This window comes from Dromiciops gliroides, chromosome 3, assembly GCF_019393635.1.
Source record: "Dromiciops gliroides isolate mDroGli1 chromosome 3, mDroGli1.pri, whole genome shotgun sequence".
NCBI lineage: Eukaryota > Metazoa > Chordata > Mammalia > Microbiotheria > Microbiotheriidae > Dromiciops > Dromiciops gliroides.
In genome coordinates this window covers 155393724-155420310 of record NC_057863.1, presented here as the reverse complement: position 1 = coordinate 155420310, position 26587 = coordinate 155393724, and the positions used below count along the sequence as shown (strand labels likewise).

The 26587-nt window shown below is 36.3% G+C and overlaps 1 protein-coding gene and 1 pseudogene across 1 annotated transcript; one reads left to right on the top strand and one right to left on the bottom strand.

Moving 5' to 3' along the window:
* Positions 1 to 1322: 1322 nt before the first annotated feature.
* LOC122747274 lies at positions 1323 to 16749 on the bottom strand (annotated as a pseudogene).
* Positions 16750 to 23275: 6526 nt separating this feature from the next.
* Positions 23276 to 26228, top strand: LOC122747273 (salivary acidic proline-rich phosphoprotein 1/2-like). The gene is made up of 3 exons (XM_043993394.1): positions 23276 to 23354; positions 24644 to 24676; positions 25816 to 26228. The coding sequence occupies exons 1-3, from the start codon at positions 23276 to 23278 to the stop codon at positions 26226 to 26228; spliced, it is 525 nt and encodes a 174-aa protein (XP_043849329.1).
* The last annotated feature ends 359 nt before the right edge of the window (positions 26229 to 26587 follow it).

The window sequence follows — 26587 nt, the reverse complement described above, 5'->3', positions numbered from 1 at the left end:
GGAGCGGAGGGAGACAATTCTGGCTCTGGTACTTACTATGTGACTGTGGGCACCTCATTTGACCTTTCTAGAATTCAGTTTCCTCATCTTCACAATGGTAATGATAAATAGTAGAGTACTTTTTATCCCAGAGGGTTGTGAAGCTCAAATGAGCCAATTTATATAAATCACTATGAAAATCACAAATCATTACGTAAATATTGGCAGTGTATTTCTCTCTCTATTATTGTCAGGACACAATAAGGCAAATGGAGAGATAATGGAGAAAAATATATCAGAATCAAGGAGGGAGATTTCAGTTTTTGTTGGGCGGGTTAACATAAATCTTCATTGAAAAGGTAACATTTGAACTGAGCCTTGATTAACACCTCACACATTTCTACCTTCTTTTAAAATCAATAAAATGTTTTATTTACAATAATCCTATTATGTAAGTAGTATAAATGTAATAGTGGAGGCTCAGAGAGGTTAAGGGTCTTGTTTAGGATCATACAACTAGTAAGTCCCAGAGCCAGTATTCAAAGTTAAGTTTATCCTAATGTGAGGTCCAGTATACTTTCCACTACATTGTTTCGCCTCTTGAAGAAAGAAAAAGATTCCAAAAGATACAGAAGTTGAAAAAAAATGCATTCTAGGCATCAAGCATGGCCTATGTAAATGTAAGGAGGAGGAAGAATTAAGGACATATGTCACAAGTTCAGCAGAATATAAAGTCCTTGAGGATAGAAACATTTTCTTCCTTGTTTCTAATACCTAGCATATTTTCTTGCATGCAGTAAACAATACTTTTAAATTTAAACTGACAAAATATAGAAATAGCTATTAGTTAGGTTTGTTTGGAATGTACATTAAATGAACATTAGCAATATGATTTAAGGGTGAACAGATAGGGTGGAATCCAATTATAAGAACCTTAAATATCAGAAAAAGGAAGGACATTTCATTTTGTCCTATACAATAGGTAACTCCTGATCGTTTTTAAGGAAGGGAGCAATGTATAGGAAATATCGTTTGGCAGTTGTGAGAGTGAAGGACTGGATAAAAAAAAAAAAGATGGTGAATGAGCAGATCAATTAATAATTTATTATGTATATTCAAGGAGGAAATAACAAAGATATGAACCAGAGTAGTAATCAATCAACCAATGAGCTTTTTCCCCCCCCCCACTAGCACGTGCTCCTCCTCAGCCCTGCTGTTCCACAGAGCCTAAAGAAACCACCTTTATTAGGCACCAGAGGTTAAGGCATAGAAGGTAGAGACCCTGGTGCACCCTGTTACTGGAGGGAGGCCAGGGCAGGTGCCCAAAGACTAGGCCTCCAGCATCAGGGCTGCATGCCGATACCTCCATCTAGACAGATCACCTCACCACTGAGCAGGGAGTTTTCCACCTCAGCCTGCATAAGGTGGGCATATTCTGCTGGATCTCCCAGGTGGCTGGGGAAGGGCACTTGGGGCGAGGAAGGAGCAGACCTTTTCAGGGAGTCTCAACAGGGGGGGTGTCTTGAACAGACCTGGAGCAATGGTGACCAACAAATGCCCAAGGGGGCCAGGTCTCGGGCTGCAGGCAGAGTCATGGCCACAATGCTCCCCTTGGATGCAGAATATGCAATTTGTCCAACCTGGCCCTCAAAGGCAGCCACACTGGCTGTGTTGATAACGCCCTGGTGTCCACCCTCATCTGGCTCATTCTTCCCCATCTCCACAGCAGCAAGGCAGATCATGTTGAAGGTGCCAATTAGGTTTACCTGGATTACTTTCTGGAAGGCCTCCAGGGAGTGCATCTGATCCTTCTTGAAGTTGTAAGTCTTAGAGGCCAGAGCTATGCCAGCACAATTAGCGGCAAGGTCCAGCTGGCCGAACTTCTGCCTGGCCAAGGTCAGGGAGCCCTGTATGTCTGCTTCAGAAATCACATTGGCAGGGGCAAAGGCATAGGAAGGCCCCAGCTCTGCGGCCAGCACTTTGCCAATGGCAAGTCGATGATAACAGTCCAGGTCCCTTACTTAACCAGTCTTCTGATCATGGCCTGGAGGTAGATAGTATACTTTATCATTAGTCCTTTGGGATTGTCTTGGACCATTATATTGCTAAGAATAGTTAGTCATTCAGTTCTTCATCAAACAATATTGCTGTCACTGTGCACAACGTTCTTCTGGTTCTGCTCACTTCACTGTACATCAGTTCATACAAATCTTTCCAGGCCCTTCTGAAATCATTCTGCTTGTTATTTCTTACAGCACAATAATATTCCATCACTATCATATACCACAGCTTGTTTAGCCATTCCTCAAATGATGGGCATTCTTTGATTTCCAATTCTTAGCCACCACCAAAAGACCTGCTATAAATATTTTTGTACAAATAGGTCTTTTTCTCTTTTTTGTTAGGTCTTTGGGATGGAAACCTAGCAGAGGTATTGCTGGATCAGAGGGTATTTGGCTATCTCTTTTACAAGTGGTATCTACAGTTACCAAAGACAGGGGAAAGGGCAAATCACAAAATTTCTGAGTTGGCAGGAACATCAGAGTCCATCAAATCCAATATGTGTCTGAAAAGAATCCTGGTTACACGTTCCCTGACAAAAGGTCATCCAGGCTTTATGTGGAAACTGCTATTATTTGAGGAATCCATCACCTCCTTTGGAGCACTTTTAGGTAGCTATCCCAATAATAGTCATCCTTGGTTATAAATTTTTTAAGCATATTAAGGAAGAATCCTTCTTTCATGCTTCTGCTTTTCAGGTGTTTTAACAAGCAGAGTGGCATTTTGTCAAAGACATTGTGGATAGAGTTCAAGAATATCTGAGTTCAAAGACAATACCAAAACACTCATGATGGAAAATGCTCTCCACATCCAGAAAAAGAACTATGGAGTATGAATGCAGATTGAAGCTCTTTTTGCTTTTATTGTTGTTTTTTTGTTATTGTTGTTTCTTCTTTCTTGTTTTTTTTCATTTGTTCTGATTATTCTTTCACATTACTAATGTAGAAATATGTTTAATGTGATTGTACATATAAAACCTTTATCAGATTGCTTGCTGGCTTCAGGAGCATGGAGGGAAGAAAGGAAGGGAGACAAATTTGGAACTCAAAATCTTACAAAAATGAATGTTGAAAAATATTTTAAATGTAATTGGAAAATAAAATAAAATAGTATTAAAAGAATATCTGAGGGGCAGCTAGGTGGCACAGTGGATAGAGCACTGGCCCTGGATTCAGGAGGACCTGAGTTCAAATCCGGCCTCAGACACTTAACACTTACTACCTGTGTGACCCTGGGCAAGTCACTTAACCCCAATTGCCACACACACACACACACACACACACACACACACACACACACACACACAGAATATCTGGATTCAAATCATTCTTCTGACCCTGTTCTTATTGTTCATCCTCCATTCTCAAAGAGGACTAATGATATCAGGAGGGTGATATCTTGACTTGCAAGAAAATTGGATTTAAGTGAGGCAGTGATGTGCAAAGTCATCACCTTCACTCCTCCAGAGTTATCAGAGTCCACTGGTAAGACATGGGTCAAGATGACTGGCAATGGCCCTGCCTGACACTTATTAGCTGTGTAACCAAGGGCAAATCATTTAATCTTTTTGACTTTCAGTTTCTTCATCTGTAACATGAAAAGAATGGACTAGACAGAGTTTAACATCTCTTCTAGATGTTATATAATTATATAGCAATCTAAATAGGCAGCATCTCTTCTCTCTATCTATACCTCTTCCCTCCTTTCAGCAGGTGAGTTTGTATTTGCTAATGCATTTCCTTATTGAGAGGTTGGGTCAACTTGCCCCTTAGGATTTTAAGCCATGAAACCCCTAAAACAGAACTCTCTGACATACATACACTGTATGATAAGTCTATGACATGCCCATACTTTAGTCTCAGCTCAGCTAGGGCCACTGAATTCCCATTGCCTCTTTTCTACTTTAGGGAATAGTCAAGTTACTAGCTCTGCACTAGATAGGGCTCTGCTAATCATCTCTTAAATATAAGATATATTAGCATATGAATTTATGAATCAATGGCCCTGTGTGACTATTAAGCTTTTCACTGTGTAAATAGCATGCCTTGGGGCAGCTAGGTTGCTCAGTGGATAAAGCACCTGTCCTGGAGTCAGGAGGACCTGAGTTCAAATCCAGCTTCAGACACTTGACACTTACTAGTTGTGTGACCCTAGGCAAGTCACTTATCCCCAGTTGCCTCAACAAAACAAAACAAAACAAAACACAACAAAAACATAAAAAATAGCATGTCTTAGAGCCTGGGCATTATTTGAGGAGAACTAAGTTAAATCAGAAATTCAGTTCATGAACAAATTTTGGCACCTTTGTTCTTTTTCATGAGCTCATGAGTAGTTAAAGCAAGGTAGAGTTTCCCAGATTTCATCTGAAGTCATAAAAAACCTCAATTAAAATAGGCCTTAAATGACCCATGGGATGTCAGATTCTCTTCTCCTTCCCTTTCTCCCTTCTTTATTTTTTTGGCTAATTAAAATTCTTTTTTTTTTTTAAATGAGAAACAATGATCTGGAAAAGCAAGAGAAAGACCATATTGTTTTTTAAATTTTTTTATTTTAATCAGTCACAATCCTGGAACCCATAAGAGTATGAGAACATCTTTAAGAAACACCAAAAATAGGACTTTTCCTATACAACAGATAAATACTGGGGAGTAATCTTAGTTCATAGCTGTTATACTATTATTCCAATGAAGACCAAGAGGACTATAGCATCCTTCCATCTTCATCCAATTGTAAAGAATTTCGTTTGATAAATCATATATAAATCTTGTACATGGGTCTTTTCTCTTTTTTTCATTCCCTGGCATAGATACTAATTGTAAAATCACTGATTTGGTGAGAACTTTGATGCCAATTGTAGGAATGTGTTGAAGAACTGATCAAATTTTCTTCATGTATTAAATCCACAGGACTGAAACAAATTTCCCTCATTCTAATTGTTGTGTGTTATTGTAATAGAATTCCCTCATTCATGCAGAAATGAGACTATAACTGAGTCTTTCTGAACCTGGGGAAAAACACAATGCCTGCTGAATGACTGACTGACACCTTTTCATTTGCTTTTTTAAGTGATCCTATATTTATAGAATATACAGGGTGGACCAAAAGTCATGAATATTTAATAACTCCTTTTTTGTTTTTAATTTACAATACCATATTATCACATACAATATGTATATAAATAAATAAATATGTATATACACATATATGCAGTACACACACATATATACATATATATACAGTATACACACATATATGAAATGAATTCATATTACATGTGAAAAACCAAATCTGGTAAATGGCAAAAAATAATTTTCAAAAAGTAATTAAAACATCAGACCCCTTCATCACATTTGGCTGTACTAGAGAGATTTTGGAGGTTTTTTTCCCCCTAGGTAGAATTTAGTAGACAAAGAATGAGGCAATATTCCCCTTCCCCCCTTCTCCAAACAACTAAAAGGGAATTAAAATGTTACCAAGGATTTAAACCCAAATCCAGGGTCCCAATTGCCTCCAGGATCAAATATAAAATCTTCTGGCTGTAGAATTAGATCTTCTATATAGTTCTTGTGATTGGTTTCCTGACTCAGGTTGAATTCATATTAACTGGGCACTTAAGTTACGAGACTATCTTTTCTTGGTGCCATACTTTCCTATCAGGCCCCAAAATAAGCGCCTTGAGCAACTGAGTGGTTAAAACCATTTTCCCTAACTCATTCTAAATGTCTAGGAACCTAGAGGAGGTGGGAAAAAGGGGACAAGGTAGAAAAGAGCATAGTGTGTGGATGAAATTTCAAAGGGAATAAAATCGTGTATGTTAGAGGATCAAAACAATAAAACATTTTTCTTTGCCCTTCTGATTCTAGAGACTCGGGAAAGTCCAATATGTGCACAAAGCATCTCAACATTCTTAGAAGATGCCAATAAAACCAATGCTAGATTCTATTTGAACAATCATTATCTTCAAAGATGACTCACCTTAGTGTTCTAATTGCCCATCCAAGTTTTCCATAGTATATATTTAGAATGCCTGTGCTTTTGATGCCAGAGGCCATAAGATTAAGGTATCATAACTCAAGACCTGGAAGTGACCTCAGACGCCATATAGTCCAAACTCCTTATTTTTCAGATGAGAAAACTGAGGTCTAGTGAGGCTAAGAGATTGAGTAAAGTTATTTTGATTCACATGCAAAAATAAGCATAAATTATACTATAAAAATAGGATTTAGGTTTCTTCACTTCTTTCTTATGAACTGTGAAGGTAAATCTGTTCTAACTCAATGCAACAATGGTATATAAGCTAGTGCCTTCCCTCTAAGACTACATCCTATTTATCCTGTATGTCTTATGTATACAGAGTTGCTTGTATGTTGTCTCTCTTATTAGACTGTGTCCTCTCAAGGGCAGGGACCATATTTTTGTAAATCTAGTGCACAGTCCACCTTGTTGACTAACTGAGAACCATACAAACATAATAGCTCCTGATAGGGAAGCTCAGAGCCCAAGATCGCACAAGTAGGAGAGTAAAGCACAAGATTTGAACTCAGGTCCTCCAATGTCAGGCTCAGAGTATTTTCACTGTACCCTTGGAGAAACTGTCATTATTTACCCCTGCTGGATGTGGGCAAAGATGCATGGAGCTGTTAATGGCTGCCTCATCTGTCCCTTTCTTTCTACCTCAACAATTCTGTGCATGAGTTTTAGAATATGATACCTTTAATTTTCTCCCTCAAGGATCCTTTGGCCCTCTTGCCTTTTTGATTCATTAATACTATTAATAAAACTAATTCCACTTCATTTACAGTTCCTTCTAAAGTAAAGTATGATTTCTAGCATAGTAACCATTCATGTTGGTGCACTTCTGAAGCATCTTTTATTTCTGTCGTTTTTAAGTCATGTCCTTCATAACACCATTTGGGGTTTTCTTGGCAAAGAGAATAGTTTGCTATTTCCTTCTCCAGCTCATTTTCCAGACAAGGAAACTGAAGCCCAGGGTCTCACAGCTAATAAGTATCTGAGGCTACATTTGAACTCAGGACAACGAGTCTTCCTGGCTCTAAGTCAGGCACTTTTTCCATTATGCCACCTACCTACCATTTTTCTATTTCTACTTTGTTTCATTTCAATACTGTATTTGTCAGGACCCAGAGCATTTCTTCCCCTTTGTCTTTCTTTCATGCTTTCTCCATTCCCCAAACTTGCAGAATATCTCTATGTCTGAGAATGTGACAACCCAAATATCAATTTCAAACTTTTTTCTTCTTTCTCAGTTCCATCCAGAGGGAGGTAATATTGGGTTTCTTTTCTGATATTGATATTCATTAGATTTTGTCCCTTTTAAACATTGTCTGAAAATATCCAGGACAACTAATTAACATCTTTTACTTAGTCCTTTTTTTCTGAGCCTCTTAGTTCTAGAGGTGTTGTTATCCTGAGAATGTGGGGAAAGATTGGACTGTCTCTCTTTCTTCAGGTGATACTGTGGTTCAGGGGGAAGAACATTGTCTTTGGCATTAGAAGACCTGAGTTTCAATTCTTTCTCTCCCACCTAGTACTTTTGTGGCCACAGAAAAGTCACTTCATTTTTCTGAGCCTCAGTTTCCTTATTTGTAAAATAACTGGACTAGATGACCTATCAAGAACCTTCTAGCTCTAGATGAATGATACATGCTAGAAGGGAAAGGAATAAACACTTATATGGTGCCTACTATAAGACGGGCCTACCAAGTGCTTTATAAATATCTCATTTGATCTTCCCAACATCCCTGTGAGGTAAAATCTGTTAATATCTCAATTTTAAAATTGAAGAAACTGAGGAAAATGGAGATGTAAGTAACTTGTTCAGTCAAATAGCTTCTTCATCTGAGGCTACATTCAAACTCAGGTCTTCCTAGGGGGCAGCTAGGTGGTGCAGTGAATAAAGCACTGGCCCTGGATTCAGGAGGACCTGAGTTCAAATCCAGCCTCAGACACTTGACACTAGCTGTGTGGCCCTGGGCAAATCACTTAACCCTCATTGCCCACCCCCCCCCAAAAAAAAACCAACAATCCACACTCAGGTCTTCTTGACTACAGGCCCAGCATGCTGTCCACTGTACCACCTAGCTGGTTTTGTAAGAGAGTCATGCAATAGAGATGACTCTGAAGCCCAGATGTTGAATCCTGATCCATAAACTCTAATTTCTGGGTAGTGGTGACTTGGAAAGGTTGTCTCTACGTGACCACAGCACCTCAGAAAGTTGGCATTTTCATCTCCTCTCTTTGTTTGTGTTTTGTCTTGTGGCATAACTTGTGTTATCTTAATCTTTCATTGTCGATTGATTCTAAATCCTAGTCCTTGTCTTTGGGGAAATATGATGGAAATAATCCAAGACATTTGACATTTAGACAATTTGCATAAGAGAGGTCATGCTATGTGATAAGTGAGACAAGAAAGAGCTTCTCTGAAAATGAATTGTAATAATAAAATTACAAAATTTAAGAGCTGTAAAGGAACCTCAGAGATCATATATCTTTTTTGAAATCCACTGTAGCTAGTGGATCTTAGAATTTAGAGCTGGAAGGAACGTAGAGTTTAGTTAGTTCTATCCTTTCTTTCTACAGAATAGGAAATGAAGGCCCAAAGGAGAAGCTGAGTGACTTGCCCAAGGTCACTAAGGCTAGTTACTTGTCACTACCTTGTATTGATTGTTTCACACAAGTGTCTCTGTATTAATTCATTCAAAAAGTATATATTGAACTCCTAGCAATTGGGCAGCACAAGTGAGTTTTATAGTCAATGTATTGTGATTTCAGAGGAAGGGAATATAACTGGACTGATTGTCCAGGAAAGAAATCTAAAATGTTACTTAAACTTATGTTAAATCTCTCTTTAAAGAGGGAGATTCCTCTCCTTTGGTAACTTCTCCAGGTAGGAGTAATTCTATATAATACATAGTTTAAAAGGTATAATGTAAGACTTAAATTTGGATTAAAAAATCAATTTTATGAAGACAAGATGCTGGAGAAGTACCTAAGGAAGAGTTTTTGTGGAAAGTACCTGGGAATTTTAATAGACTACAAAATTAATATGAGCCAACACTGTGTTATGGCTGACAATAAAGCTATTGTGATCTCTAACTTCATTAGTAGAGGCACAATATCTACAACATGGTGAATGATAATCCTATTAGATTTTTCTTGGGGAAAATCCATCTGGAATACTTAGTTTCAGTTCTGGGCCCTGCAGTTTAGGTAGGATGCTAACAAACTGAAATATATCCAAAGGAGTGTAATCAGCCCAATGAAAGAACTAGAGACCATGACAAATGAGAAGTCATTGAAATAACCAAAGATGCTTAGCTGGGAGAAGAGAAGACTTGAGGTGGTCTGGTAGCTATCTTTAAGCATTTATGAACCCCTGTATGGTAGAAGAAGGGGAAAATTGTTTTACTTATGCTAGTGGATAGAACTTAGAATAATGGGCTGGCAATGACAATGCAGAAAAGCAGAGAAGCAGAAAGCAGTTTTATGTAAAACAAAAATATTCCTAACATTTAAAGTGATGCAAAAGTGAAATGGTCTACCTCGGGATAAAACAAATCCCCTCTCATTTGAGTTCTATACTTGTTGGTGACATCATAAAGGGGATTTCTGTTCAGGTTTGTGTTTGTTTAAATGGTCTTTGATTTCTCTTGCAGAACCTCTCTGAGGTTCTGTGATATATTGTTATTGTAAACTGTTTTAAAAAGAAGAGGAAACAATCCCAGAGAGACTGGAAGAATTGTTAAAGGTCATACCACATTTAGCAAGGCTCTTTCAAAGCACCTAATCTGATCTCTATAACAATCATATGAGGCAGATAAAGAATAATTATATCCATTTTCCAGATGAAGAAACTGGTCTTTGCTAAAGGTCATGCCGAATAACTGATTGATCTTGGAATTTACTTGATCCTTCTCTTAGGAGTACTTGATCTTTCTACTAACCTAGCTCAAAGGTGTTTCATTTCTATAAAGCTGTTATTTGGTCTCTCCAGCACTTAGTACAATGCTCAGTATACGGTGGGTGCTTAATAAATGCTTGATGACTTGATATGTTGACTTTTCAAGTAGGGAACCTTACATTTCTTAAATACCTCTATAGCTGTTATTGTATCATAATGTATTAGTAATCATTAGTAATTCATGCTTATATAATAGTACTTTCATGTTGACAGTGTACTTTTCTCAGAATAGTCCCATCAGATTATTAGTGCTAGAGTTATCTTTTCAAAAATGAGAAAATTGAGGCCTTGAGTGGTTTACTTGTCTATGAGCACCCTTCTAGAAATGGTGATCTCTGAGAAGAGATCTGAACCCAGGGCTTCTTAATATAAAACCAGTCCTTGATACACTGTGAAGTACCTGACTCTTCATCTGAGAGAGGAGAAGTGAAAAATCTTTGGAGATGGCAATTTCCTGTTTTCTAAGTAATGATGTGCATTGGTGGCACTGTGAACTAAATTTTGGAGAGCAATCTGGAATTATGCCCCAAGAGTTATTAAACTGTCTATGCCCTTTGACCCATCAATACCATTACTAGGTCTATTTCCAAAGATGATTAGGGAAAAGTAAAAGAAACTAAATGTTCTAAAATATTTTAGCAGCTCTCCTTGTGGAATCAAAGAACTGGAAATTGTGGGGATGCTCATCATTTGGGGAATGGCTGTACAAGTTGTGGTATATGGTTGTGATGGAATACTACGGTGCTATAAGAAATGATGAGCTCGATGATCTTAGAAAAGTATGGATAGACAGTGTGAAATGATTAGAAACAAGAGAACGTTGCAAACAATAACAGCAATATTATTTTAACAACAATTTTGAGTGACCAAGTAATTTTGACTATTATAAATTCCCAAATTACAAAGGAAATTTGAAGAAACATGCTACCTGTATCCAGAGAAAGAACTACAAAAATATAATACAAAAATATAGAGTGATTTTACATATATATGTATATGTGTGTGTGTGTGTGTGTGTGTGTGTATATATATATATATATATATATATATATATATATATATATATATATATATATATATATATATATATATATATATATATATATATATTAGTGTCTAATGGTAGCCATCTCTAGGGCAGAGGTGAGGGAAGAAAAAAAAGAAATTTACATCATAAATTTATTATCTATTTAAAAGGAACAGGAATAAATTTGTAGTTTCATGCGCAATCATTTTTTCATTATTCTACTATATAGAAATGCTTGTTTTATTTCATAAATTAAAAAAAATAAAAGGAATGGTGTAGTTCAAAGGTGCCAACCAATGAGAGGTCATCTCCAAATGTCAGAAGGATAAGAGAGGAATAATGATGGTTTGTGGCTTTCTGTGGAGGTATTCCAAGGTGTTTGTTTCTAGAAATTTTATAAATAATAATGAAGCCTTCTTGCAGTATAGATACAAGGCATGATTGAGATCCCCCTAAAAACTAGTAATCCTGATGAGAATAACATGCTCACAATGATTGGGGCAGGGAACAAAAAGAACACCTGTAGGAACTTAGAAACTATGGCTATGGAGAACTATATCCTAGGGGAAAAGGTGGAAAAATCCAAACAATGGAAAACAAAAGGGCAGGGGTTCTTAATATGGGTGAATCTGTTTTTTAAAAATATATTTTTATGAATGTATTCAACTATATTTTATGTACTTTGAAATCTTTTTTCTATTTATTTAGCATTTTATTTTTCCCCAATTACATGTAAAAACAATTTTAACATTCTTTTTAAGACTTTGAGTTTCAAATTTTCTCCCTTCCTCCCTCCTCCCCCTTTGAGAAGGCAAGCAATTTGATATAGGTTATACACATGTAGTGTGCAAAACATTTCTATATTGATCATGTTGTGAAAGAAAACAAAAGACCACAAGAAAAATATAGAAAGTAAAAAAAAGCTTCAATCTGTATTCAGACACCATGAGTTCTTTTTATAGGAATAGGTAGCATTTTTCATCCTAAGTCCTTCAAAGTTGTCTTGGATCATTGTATTACTGAGAATACCTAAATCATTCATAGCTAATCATCTTACAATATTGCTGTTGTTTTGTACACAGTACATTTCACTTTCTATCAGCTCATGCAAATATTTATAGGTTTTTCATCATTTCTTATAGCACAATAGTATTCCATCATAATTACATACCACAATTTATTCATCCATTCCCCAATTGGTGGGCATTACATCAATTTCAAATTCTTTGCCACCAGAAAAGAGCTGCTATACATATTTTTGTACCTATAGGTCCTCCTCCTTTTTGTTTTTATTTTTAAATCTCTTTTTGGATACAGACCTAGTGGTGGTATTGCTAGGTCAAAGAGAATGCATGATTTTATAATTCCTTGGGCATAGTTCTAAATTGCTCTACAGAATGAATAAATCACTTCACAACTTCACCAGTGCATTTATGTTTCATGTTTCCCACAACCCCGATAATATTTGTCATTTTTCTCTTTTGGCCTATTAACCAATATAATAGGTATGTGCTAGTACCCCAGAATTGCTTTGATTTGCATCTCTTCAATTAATAGTGAGAGCATAGATCATGTTAAATACTTCATCTGAGAACTTAATATCTTTTTATCATTTATCATTTGGGGAATGGCTTTTATTTTTATAAATTTTACTCAGTTCTCTATATGTTTAAGAAATGGGACTTTTATCAGACAAACTTACTTCAAAATTTTTTTTTTGTAGTAACTGCATTTCCTTCCATCCTATTCCCCCCATTTATTCTATTTTCTCTCTCATTTCACCCTCTAGCCCCTCAAAAGTGTTTTGCTTCTGACTACCCTCTCCCCCAATTTACCCTTTTTTTTCACCTATTCCAACTCCTCTCATCCCCTCTCCCTCCTACCTTCCTGAAAGGTAAGATGGAATTCTATAATCAACTGAGTGTATATGTTATTCCCTCTTTGAGCCAATTGTGATAAAAGTAAGGTTCATTCACTCCCCCTCAACTTCCCCATCTCCACCCAAACTTTTTCTTATTTCTGTTATGTGAGACAATTTACCCATCTTACTTTTCCTTTCTTCTATTGAATTCCTATCTCACCCCTTAATTTTATTTCTTAAATATCATCCCTTCATATTGAACTCACACCTGTGCCTTTGTTCTATATATATGCCTTCTAACTGCCCTAATAATAAGAAAGTTCTTAAGAGTTACAAGTATTGGGGGCAGCTAGGTGGTGCAGTGGATAAAGCCTGGCCCTGGATTCAGGAGTACCTGAGTTCAAATCTGGCCTCAGACACTTGACACTTATTAGCTGTGTGACCCTGGGCAAGTCACTTAACCCTCATTGTCCCGCAAAACAACAACAACAACAAACAACAACAAAACAAACAAACAAAAAATCCCGGAAAAACAACAACAATAACAACAACAACAACAACAAAAGAGTTACAAGTATTATCTTAACAGATAGGAATGTAAATAGTTTAGCCTTTTAACCCCCCTTCTGATTTCTGTTTCTTGTTTACCATTTTATGTTTCTCTGGAGTCTTGTATTTGAAAGTCAAGTTTTTGATTCAGCTTTGTTCTTTTCATCAAAATGCATAAAGTCCTCTTTTTAATTGAATGTGCATTTCCCCCCCTGAAGGATTATACTAAGTTTTCATGGATAGATGATTGTGGGTTATAATCTCAGTTTCTTTACCCTCCAGAGCATCATATTCCAAGCCCTCAAATCCATTCATTAGAAGCTGCTAAATCTTATGTGACCCTAACTTAAGTGGTACAATACTTGAATTATTTCTTTCTGACTGCTTGCACTATTTTATCCTTGACCTGGGAGCACTGGAATTTAGCTACAATATTCCTCGGAGTTAGGAGTAGAGCCCAGATGGTGGAGAGAAGCCAGGAAATTGCCCAAGCTCTCCCCAATTTCCCTCAGAAACAACATTAAATCAAGCCTCTAAATGGGTTCTGGAGCAAAAGAATCTACACAAAGACAGAGAGAAACAATATTCTACCTTGAGATAATTTAAAAATACTTCAGGAAAGGTCTATCTCACTTGGGCAAAAGGGGAGCACAATGAAACATGGAGGGTTTCTTGGGAAGTGAGTGAGAAACTCTTGGCCACAGCACAGATCAGCAGCTGAGGTCCCTTGGTCTTGGCTCAGCAGGCTGGTGATGAATCAGGCCAGTTGTGAGATTCTCACCCACCCCTCTCCCCCGCCTCAGATGAGAGGGCAAACAGCCAGCTACAGAACCAGCCACAGGAAAGAAGCAATGAGGCCAAGCCATCCCAGCACAAAGAGCAAGTCCAGAGCAGTGAGGAATACCTGAGCCCCAGAGGCCCCAGAGCAGAAAGCCAGTGATCACGCCCCTGTCCCCCAGCACAAGAAGCTTTCAACAGTGGGCTTTGTGTCCCAGGAGCAGAGCTCAACTTTAAAAGTCACAAAATAGGCAAAAATATGTGTAAGAACTGAAAAAGAAACCTTACCATAGAGAGCATTAATGGTGATAGGGAAGACCAAAACACTAACTCAAATGAGGAAAATACTGTCAAAATGTCTACATGTAAAGCCTCAGAGGAGAAGATGAATTGGTCTCAAGGTCTAAAAGCCTTCTTGGGAGAGGTCAGAAAAGATTTAAAAAATCAGAGCGGTAGAAGGAAAAAAATGGGAAAAGAAATGAGAGAAATGAGAGTTATGCAAGACAATTATGAAAGAAAGTGTCAACAGCTCGAAAAAGGAATAACAAAAATAGACCAAAGAAAACAATTCCTTAAAGAATACAATTGGAGAAATGGGGAAAAATCCATTGAAGAAAACAACTCCTAAAAATGTAGATTGACCAAATGGAAAAGGAGGTGCAAAAGCTTACTGAAGAAAATAATGCCTTAAAAATTAGAATTGGGCAGGTGGAAGCAAATGACTCTATAAGATACTAGGAATCAATCAAACTGAACCAAAAGAATGAAAAAATAGAAGAAAATGTGAAATAACTTGTTGGAAGAACAAGTGACCTGGAAAATAGAACCAGGAGAGATAATTTAAGAATTATTAGATCACTTGAAAGCCATCATGAAAAAAAAAAGAATCTAGACACCATATTGCAGGAAATCATCAAGGAGAACTTCCCTGATATCCTAGAAGCAGAGGATAAAATAATCATTGAAAGAATCCACCAATCACCTCCTGAAAGGGATACCAAAATAAAAACTCCAAGGAATATTTTAGCCAAATCTCAGAATTATCAGGTGAAGGAGAAAATACTGCAAGCAGCCAGAAAGAAATAATTTAAATTTCATGGAGCCACAGTCAGGATTACACAGTACCTGACAGCTTCAACATTAAAGAATTGCAAGGCATGGAATTTGATATTCTGGAAGGCAAAGGAGCTTGGATTACAACCAAGAATCAAGTATCCAGCAAAACTAATCATTATCTTTCAGTGGAAAAGATGGACATTCAATGAAATAGGAGACTTTCAAGGTTTCCTGATGAAAAGACCAGAACTGAACAGAAAGTTTGATCTTCAAATAAAAGACTCAAGAGAAGTATAAAAAGGCAAACAGAAAAAGGACATGTTATTCAATAAGGTATTTAGATCCCTACTTGTAACTCTTGAGAACTATATCTCTATTTGGGCAGATAGGAATATACATAGAGGGTATAGGTATAAATTGACTTTGATGTAATGATATAAAAATTAAGGGATGAAAAAAAGTTTATATGGGGAGAATAGGAAAGGGTAAGTAGAATGGAGTAAATTACATCATATAAAGAGGCACAAAAAACAACAGAGGGAAAGAAGGGAGGGGTAAGCATTATTTTAACCTTACTCACATAAGATTTGGCTCAAAGAGGGAATAACATACATACTTATATGGATACAAAATGTATCTTACCCTATAGGAAAGTAGAAGGGTAAGGGAAAAAGGAGGGCACTGATAGAAGAAAGTAGTAGGAGAGAAAAGGGGAAAGAAAAGGGAGTGATGCTGATAAAAGGGAGGGCACATTGAGGGAGAAAGTGGTAAGAAGCAAAACACTGGTAAAAGGAACAGGGTGAAAGTAGAGGCAAAAGAATATACAAATGGGAAAATAAGCTGGAGGGAAATACACTTTTAGTAATAATGACTGTGAATGTGAATGGGATAAACTTCCCCATAAAATGGAAGTGAAGCAGAGTGGATTAAAGACCAGAATGCTACAATATGTTTTTACAATAAAGACAATTGAATCAGAGAGATGCACATGGAGTAAAGGTAAAAGGTGTTAGCAGAATATATTATGCTTCAGCTGAAGTAAAAAAAAACAAAACAGGGGTAGTAATCCAGATCTCAGACAAAGCAAAAGCAAAAAATACATCTAATTAAAAGAAATAAAGAAGGAAACTACACCTTGCTAAAATGTAACATGGATAATGAAGTAATATTAATACTAAACATATATGCCCCAAGTAGTATAGCATCCAAACTCTTAGAGGAGAAGTTAAATGAGTTACAAGAGGAAATAGACTGCAGAACTATACTAGTGGGAAATCTCAACCTTCCTCTCTCAGAACTGGATAAGTCTAACCACAAAATAAATAATAAAGAAGTTAAGGAGGTAAATAGAATTTTTAAAAAGTTAAATTGATACACTTCTGGACAAAATTGAATGGGGATAGAAAGGAATATACCTTTTTCTAAGTGGTACATGGCATAGACACAAAAATCAACCATGTATTAGGGCACAAAAACCTCACCATCAAAGTAGAAAGGCAGAAATAATAAATGCATCCTTTTCAGAATGTGATGCAATAAAAAACTGTGGGTAATAAATGGCCATGCAAAGATAGACCAAAAATGAAATGGAAACTAAATAATCTCATCCTAAAGAATGAATGGGTCTATATGATTGTTTTCCACCTCAGGTAGGGGGTAGGGGAGGGAGGGAAAGAGGATAAAAATTGGAACCCAAAATTATAAATAAAAATGTTTATTATCAAAATAAAATAAATACCATGAAAAAAGAATGAGCGGGTTAAACAATAATCATAGAAACAATCAATAACTTCATGCAGAGGAATGAAAAGAATGAGACAGTATACCAAAACTTTTGTGATATAGCCAAAGCAGTTCTTAGCAGAAATTTTATATCTATGTAAGCTTACATGAATAAAACAGAGAAAGAGGAAATCAGTGAGTTGGGCATGCAACTAAAAAAGATAAAAAAGAACAAATTGAAAATTTCCAATTAAATACTAAATCAGAAATTCTGAAAATCATAGGAAAGATTAATACAATTCAAAGTAAGAAAACTATAGAATTAATAAAACTAAGCTGGTTTTATGAAAAAATAAAAAAAATAAATAAATGTTTGATTAAAAAAAGAATGAAGAAAACCAAAATACCTGTATCAAAAATAAAAGGAGTAAATTTTCCACCAATGAAAAGGAAATTAAAGAAATAATTAGGAGCTACTTTCCCTAATTGTATGCCAATAAATTTGATAATCTAAAGGAAATGGATGAATATTTACAAAAATATCAATTGTCCAGATTTTCAGAAGAGGAATAAAAGATTTGAATAGCCCCATTTTAGAGAAAGAAAGAAGAATTTATGAGCAAACAAGAGATGAAAAATAACATGAAATGCAAAATGGATAATTTTGATTACATTAAATTAAAAAGGTTTTGTACAAACAGAAGAAATACAGCGAAGATTAGAAGGAAAGCAGAAAGCTGGGAAACAATTTTTGTAGCCAGTGTTTCTGATAAAGGCCTCATTTCTAAAATATAGAGAGAGCTGAACCAAATTTATAAGAATACAAGTCATTCCCCAATAGAGAAACAGCCAAATGATATGAACAAGGAGTTTTAAGATGAAGAAATCAATGCTATCTATTGCCATATAAAAAAATGTTCTAAATCTCTATTCATTGGGGAATTGCTAATTAAAACAACTCTGAGGTACTACCTCATAACCTATCAAATTTTTTAATATGGCAAAAAAATGGAAAATAATAAATGTTGGAGAAGATGTGGAAAAAATTGGAACACTAATGCATGGTTGCTGGCATTGTGAACTGATCCAACCATTCTGGAAAACAATTTGGAATTATACCCAAAGGGCTATGGGGCTGTGCATTCCCTTTGACTCAGTAATACTGCTACTACATCTGTATTCCAAAGAGATCATAAACAAGGGAAAAGGACCCAAATGTACAAAAAAATATTTTTAGCAGCTCTCTTTCTGGTGGTTAAGAATTGGAAATGAGGGAATGCCCATTAATTGGGGACTGGACAAACTAGTTGTGGTATATGAATGTAATGGAATACTATTGTGCTGTAAGAAATGAACAAGGGCAGTTAGCTGGCACAGTGGCTAAAACACTGGTCCTGGATTCAGGAAGATGTGAGTTCAAATCAGGTCTTAGACACTTTACACTTACTACCTGCGTGACTCTGGGAAAGTCACTTAACCCTCATTGCCCTGAAAAAAAAAAATTAACAGCAGGCAGATTTCAGAAAAACCTGTAAAGAATTAAGTGGACTCATGCTGAGTGAAGTAAGCAGAAGTAGAACATTGTAAATAGTACAAATAATATTGTGTGATGTTCAGCTGTAGTAGATTTAGCTCTTCCCATGATGGAAAATGCTCTCCATATCTAGGAAAAGAACTATGGAATCTGAATTCAGATTGAATGATGCTGTTTTTACTTTATTTTTGTTTTCTTTTTCTTTCTTGAGGTTTTTCCCTTTTGTTCTGATTCTTCTTTCACAACATGACTAATGTGGAAATACATTTAATGTGATTGTACATATATAACCTATATCAGATTGCTTGCTGTCTGTCTTGTGGAGGGGGGAGGGAAGGGAGAGAGGAAGAAAAATGTTGGATTCAAAATCTTATAGAAATGAATATTGAAAACTATCTCTACATGTAATTGGAAAAAATACTGTTAAGATTGAAAATATTCCTGGGGATTTTGATTGTTGGATATCTTTCAGGAGGTGATCAGTGGAATCTTTCAATTTCTATTTTACCCTCTGGTTCTAAAATATCAGGGCAGTTTTCCTTGATAATTTCTTTTTCTTTTTTTTTCAGGGCAATGAGGGTTAAGTGACTTGCCCAGGGTCACATAGTTCATCAGAAATATTTGAAAGTGCTCTATTCCATGAAAGGTCAATTTTTGTTTCATGTAGGAGTATAGTCAGCATTCTTGGTGAAGTTACTCTTAGTTATAAGGCTATTCCTTTTGCTTTTTGGAATGTTGTTTTTCAAGATCTCTTTTAGTTTCCTGTAGAAGATTCTAGGTCTTATGTGATCTTGTGTTTAGTTCCTGACTACTTGATCTGCTTCCTTCTTGGATTCTTGAAGTAATTTTTCTTTGGTAAGGGGATTTGGATTTTGTCTACTGGATTCCCATTACTTTCCCTTCTGGGATTGCTTTCATGAGATTATTGGCAAATTGCACTTTTTTTTCCAAACTGTACTTTGCACTCTGGTTTTACAGTTTGCCCTGTGGTTCATACTACAAGTTTTCATTTATTATTTTTTAAGATATATTATCCAGACCTTTATGCTATCATGGTCTTTAGGGAGTCCAGTGCTTCATAAATTGTCTCTTTTTGACATCTTTATGAGATCAGTTGTTTTGGTATTAGATATTCTATATTTTCTTCTATTTTATTAATCTTTTGAATTTGTCTAAGATTTCAAGGTCTTTTAGAGTGTCAATTATTTCTGTTTTGTCTATTCTTTTCTAAGCTATTTATCCTCTAATTCTTTCATTTAGGGACATTGTTAATTATTATCTCTTGCCTAATTTTGTGAACTTCAGAATTTTGATGGAGTAAGAAGGTCACAACTAGATATATTTCTCTAACTAGGCCTTTCCATTCTGCAAAAAAGTCTTTACCAATGCTTCCTAATTTTAATGCCTTCATTCTGATACTAGCTTGTATCATACACACACATAGTGGAAGTAACTCTTTATTATCTTTGTCTAGACATTTCCCCTAAAACATATTATCATTTTCAGATGAAACATCTAGAAATGCTTTCCCAATCTTATGCCTAGGAAACTGATTTCTTAAACCCAAGTATAAGATATCATATTCATTTCCACAAAATTTAGTCTTAGTAAGTATAGCCCAATGTTTTATCCAGTGGAAATGTTTTTAAACCTTGACTCTCTCACCTAGGTTGTTAGCTACAATTCTCAGCTTTGTGTCAGTAACAAATGGATGATATTTTAATGAAAATTAATGGAGGAAAGAACAGAAACAGCATGACAGTGGATGCTAAAGAACACCTTGACCTTAGAAATAGTAGACAGAAAGAATTTGAGAAACATCAGAAACCCGATATCAAAACATGATGTTGTATTGATGGGGACATTCAAATATTTTGACACTTGTTGGCATTCTCTTCTTCTTCCAAAAGAAAGGCAGTTGATAAATTCATAAGTTGGTAAATTAGTAATAAATTTACCCGTCTAGAGGCAGAAAAAATGATACTAATTAAAAATGAGGTCTTGGTCCTAAAACAGACATAAAAGGAATCTTGAAGACAATTGGAAACAAACAACAAACTGGTGGCATAGTATTTTAAATTAAAGATTCACTCTTTGGCTTAAGAATTCTAATTGAAATTAGGTTCAGGGGGGCAGCTAGGTGGCACAGTGGATAGAGCAACAGCCCCAGAGTTAGGAGGACCGGAGTTCAAATCTGACCTCAGACACTTAACACTTATTAGCTGTGTGACCCTGGGCAAGTCACTTAACCCCAATTGCCTCACACAAAAAAAATTGAAATTAGGTTCAGACTATCATGTTGGGGGCAGCTAGGTGGCACAGTGGATAAAGCACTGGCCCTGGATTCAGGAGGACCTGAGTTCAAATCTGGCCTCAGACACTTGACACTTACTAGCTGTGTAACCCTGGACAAGTCACTTAGCCCTCATTGCCCTGCCCAAAAAAGAAAAAAAAAGAAAAGGAAAAAAAAGAAATTAGGTTCAGACTGACATTTGGAAATAAGAGAAGCACCCATCAATTGAGGAATGGTTGAATAAATTATAGTAAATGAATGGTCTCAAAATACAAACTAATATCAAGATGACATTATGCTCCAAAACACAAATAATAGTCGAAATACAAATCACAACCACCCTGAATGAAGTTTCACTTGATACCTAACAAATTCAATGACAGAAGATGTGAATAGTTAATATTTGAGGGGTTGTGGGATGATAGACAAAGTAGGGCAATACTGGTGGAACTGTGAGGAAGTACAAACATTTTGGAGACCAATTTGGAATTGCATAAAGTGACTAAAATAGCACTATCTTTTGACCCAGAGAGTCTACTATTGGCTTGTATAACTCATGGTAGGCTTTTTAAAAGAGGAAAGTCCTTATCAATGTCAACATATTCATAGCAACATGTTCATGGTAGCAAAGAATTAGAAACAAAGTAGATGTCCATAAGTTGGGGAATAGCTACATAAATTATAACATGTCAATGTAATATAATTTCATGGTGCTGCAGAAAATGATTATGGTACATAAAGAAAAGAATAAAAAGACTTACCTGATCAGATACAGAATGAAATAGAATGAAGAAGAAAATATGAGCAATGACTAAGTCACAACATAAATAGAAACAACAAACAAAACAATAAAAAGAAAATTCTAAAATTTTAAAAGAACAAGTATGGCCCAAAGAAGAGATATGAGAAAACATCCCAACCCCGCACCTTTGCAGAGGTGAAAAGTCCATGAATGAGGTACATTCTCTATATGTGCAGCCTTTTTCAATGTATTGATGTTTTCCCCCTCTCCTTTCAGTTATTCTTCTTTAAAAATATTATTTATTATATGGAAAGGCTCCCATGGAAGGTTGATAACCATGAGAAACAATTTTGGTGAGTTAAAAAGCAAAACACTTCAGTAAAATATATTTTAAAAATTGAACAATAGTAGAGAAGAAAACAAACAGGAGGACCCCTTTGAAAGTTATATGATGAATTTATTATATATCCAAATGTGTTTAAAGCAAGGTATACCTAATATATTAATGCTTTCACATATAACCCTCTTTTTCTGCTTTACCTTACACAAAGAAATATTTTGTCTTATTGTAAAAAATAATTTTTAATTACGAAGAACAAAAAACATCACTATTTGCATAAGATATGATGGTTTCCTAAGTAACTCCAGGCAATCAGCAGAGACACTGAGAATTTTTATTGTTTTAGCAAAGAATGGATGTAATGTCAGTACATAAAAGTAATAATTTTACATAGAAATAACAAAATAGGAAATTATAGGAAAACAAAGTACATTCAATAAATCTATAAAACAAATGACATATTTTGAAGTTATTCTAACAACACACACTTAGGTCTTATATAGCTACTAAAAGAAATACTCTTTATACACAAAAATGAGGAAAAATAATTAAAAATATATTCATTGTTTTAGGTCAGGCCATGTCAAAATGATAATATGACTTTACCATTTATATTAATTTATAATTTTAGTGACATAAAAACTAAACTACCACAAGGTTACTTTTTAGGAATAGTAAAAATGAAGCAACATTTGTTTAGAGAAACAAATTGTTGGGAAATATCATTTAAGACACTTGTGAAGAAGGAATGATGGAGACAGGTATGGTAACCTGGCCCTATCAAAGCTGGTAACTTCAGATGACCAAAGAATATAGCTGCTGATGTTTATGCAACTTCTAACAGGAGGGGATGGGGCAGGAGCTTGCCTACACAATTATTGTATCTAGTGATTTCATTTCTGTTATTTTATCCTTCAATTGTACATTGACCTTGCAGGCTCATAACAGGCTCTGAAAGAAAGCAGGTAAAAGGACCTGAGTCAATGACATTTAAATGACTTGTGTAACACAAGATATCAAAATACACTTAAAGAGTAGAGATTTCTGTATGGGAGGGAAATCACAAGATGGAAGTCTACACATTATTGTAATCACAGCATTATCTGTATAGTTTCCTGGCAAGGCAGCTTCAAAGGCTTGGGCTGATTTATATTTGCTTGTGGCTTTTTGGGCAGGAGCTATTTTGCCAGCCCTCAAACTCAATTTAACCAAAAATTAGGGGTAAGTGTGATCTGGAAATGGACAATGCCTTCATATAAGGGACTGTGTGTGGTTTCAAAAGGGACATTGTTCTCTGAGGTCCTTATAAGGGCCGTTGCCCTCAGTCCACTCAGCACAGGTAACATCGCTACCATGGCTGCTACCAAGTTGCTACTGCTCCTATTCTCAGTGGCCCTGTTGGGCCTGAGCTCAGCTCAATTCATAGAAGAGGGTAAGTGGGAGACAGAAAAAGTATGATCATGTTAGGAGTTTGCTGTAGAGAAGAATATCAGGGTATAATTCAAGTGATGTTTAGAGTTTGCCATCTTCAGTATAATTCAGTTTTATTCTCCTAGAGTTAGATAAATAGGAGGTGGTATTCTTATTTTCTGTATTCTAATGACTCCGCAAATCTCTTTTCAGCCCTGAGTTTGAACCCAAATCCAACCTATTATTTAAACTCTATTCTTTTCTCCAGTCATCTACACTCCTTGCTGTTCCTTGTGCCCAGTATTCCATTTTTCCATACTTTTATCTGGCTGTTCCTGCTACATGAAACACATTTGCCACTTATCTCTACCTCTTAGAATCCTTAGCTTCTGTTAAAGTACTATTTATGTCATCTCCTATAGGAAATCTATCTTGATTACCTGCCCTACAAGCCATTCAGATGTTCTCTTCCCCTGAGCATTTATTATGATGTTTTACTTAATTTGCATTTTATTTTCTATATGTATGTTGTTTTCCTAAATAGAATTTAAAATCTTCAACATCAGGAACTGTTTCTTTTTTCTTGGTATATCCAGCAACTAACAAAGGGAGTGGTGCATAATAAGCACAAAATAACTTCTTACCACTCTAAACAAGATGATGAAACAATGATTTTTTTTAATTAAAAAGGTATCCTAAAATTCAAAACATCTAAACATTCCGGAAACATAGTAATAGTAGTCATTTTGTAGAAGAAAACATAGGGTGTTGGATTGAAATTTTATTATTATTATTATTATTTTATCAGATATGTTGGTATCATGCAGATTTAGCCTAAGTATGGAAACACAATAAAGTCCAACATATTGGGTCCCAGGACTCCTGTTATATTACTGTTGTATCTGTCTCAGATATAGCTGTAATAAAGGGATGGACCTACAGTTCAGTGGGGAATAAATTTGAAAGTCCTTCACTCAAGGCATCTGCATTTGCTTAACAACTGAGTGTCTGCGAGAGTTTCTTGGAGTTCTGAGGCAATAAAGTAATTTGCCTTGTTCATTGTCTATTATAATAGGCAAAATGTCTTCTTTACATGACGATAGTCAGCTCTCTTAAAAGCCTAACAGAGTATGGAGAGCAGATGATTTCCCTCCCTTTGGAACTTGAATGGTAAGACCCAAGAATGTCCTTTCTAGGTTTAAGGTTATATTGGCCCAGGTTGGGGAAAACAAAACAAAAAATTGTGGACTAAACTGAAGAAGCAGAAAAGTTCATCATTCATTGTTTTTGTGTGTGTGTTTTCCTCCATAGAGAACCAGGAAGAAGACTCTGTACAGGATATAGGTAAGACTGCAGCTTAGGAAACATTCTGACATGCACCTGGATTTCACTTTACTATTTCCATTCAAATGGTCTCATTATGCATCACACAGTAGGACTTTCCAAGGGTTTTCATATCATAAATTGGACAGGTAAAGGGTTGGGCTTGAGCCTCTCCTCACTTTGAATGATTCTGTCACTCAGACCAGCAGCTGCTTTGGATTTATTTCATGCCAAGGGATGAGGCAATGAAAAACTGCCCCACTTTTCAGAAGAAAACCCCCCCAACATTTCTCCTGTCCTCAAATAATTCTAGGAAACTTACTTTGTTTACTTTCACCTTATTAAATAGTTAGAATGTAAGATGGCATTATTAATTCAATTCATGACCATAACAATATTTAAATCCAGTCTTTCCTTCTGTTTTTCTCATTCTCTCTTCCCCCACTTCATTATTTCCTACCCTAGATAGTAAGACCCCTCTCACTCTAGAGCACCATTTAATTGTCCCTACTTCTAGAAACTTCATGGTCTTTTAATCATAGCCCAAGAGGCCCTACCGAGGTGTTTTACTTTGGTCCAGTCAGTAATGGGAACTGGTACATTTTAAACACTTAATAAATATTGGCTGATGTACACAGTTCATAACAAAGGTTAAAACATACGATGTAGCAAAAAGGAAACAAAACCAACAAGCAAAACATATGATATAAATGAAATACTTTAACAGTCCCATAAAACTCAAGAATGTATTTTCTTACAACTGTACTAAGTTGAAGAGTGGAACTTTATAGGAAATCTCTAGGAGGTACATATATACAGTATGTGTGGGCATTCCCAAATGAGGGGATGGTCATGTAAGAAACCCGTGGGACCAGAACAAGCATAGAGAGGAAAACTCATGGTTTTGATACAGCAAGCTGCCGATTTCTTCTACTGCTGTCAGGCTTACCTTCAGACTGGGAAAGCCTGGATGCCTTAGATCCTTGTCAGACATTCAACAGATAAGCCTGAATCACCCTAATTCAACACTATTGGGAAGGTATTAAGGGCTCCATCCTTTGGACAGTTAGCTTGTGATGCAAACCATTCTTTCTGCATGCACTGCGTATCAGAACTCTTCGTGCATCTGACTTTTCTAAACTTGTGCTGTTTTCTGTCAGAGGATGAAGAAGATTCAGAAGATTCAGACATACCACCACCATATGACTTTAACATGGAAGAACAGGAAGGTGAGGAAGATCAAGACAGAAAAACCTTCGATTATCAAGGTGGTCACAAAAAACGTGGTAGAAAATATGGGCCCCCAGGTCCTCCTCAAGATGATGTATCAGGAGGTCGAGGCCCAGGTGGTCGACCAGGTAGGCAGAGACCTGGTGGCCCTCGGGGAGGTCGGCGAGGTGGCCCTCAGGGAGGTCGGCGAGGTGGCCCTCAGGGAGGTCGGCAAGGTGGCCCTCAGGGAGGTCGGCGAGGTGGTCCTCAAGGACGTCGTTCACGTGCCCCACCCCCAAGGTACTTCATTTTTCTTCTCAGTGAACCAATGTCCATGTTTGAATATATATTGGCCACCAATTAACATCATATCAGTCCAAAAATTTATTTGTAGCTCTTTCTATTTTGCCTTTAGTTTGACTCTTCTCCATAGCATTTGCTTACCTTTGCTTCTCTCCCTGCACCATTCTCCCTGTTACACACAGGAACAGAGAAGGGGACAGAGAAAGAGAGCCAGCAACAGTGACAGGCAGACAGAGACAATCAGAGAAAGGGACACACACACAGACAGAGAGACACACAGAGAGAAACAGAGAGAGAGACAGAGATATCAAAACTTCACCTATGATTTTCCACTTTTCCTTAATGCTAGTCATCTCTATCCCTTCCCAGGGTCTCTCTCCAGATTTTGTTTTGTTTTCTTTTTAAAATTTCAGTAGCGTA

Bases quoted from the DNA above. Each gene is read 5' to 3' on its own strand.
- LOC122747273 (XM_043993394.1), top strand. From the start codon at position 23,276: ATGGCTGCTACCAAGTTGCTACTGCTCCTATTCTCAGTGGCCCTGTTG. The intron at 23,355-24,643 runs GTAAGTGGGAGA...TTTCCTCCATAG, and splicing joins AGCTCAATTCATAGAAGAGG to AGAACCAGGAAGAAGACTCT. The intron at 24,677-25,815 runs GTAAGACTGCAG...GTTTTCTGTCAG, and splicing joins AGACTCTGTACAGGATATAG to AGGATGAAGAAGATTCAGAA.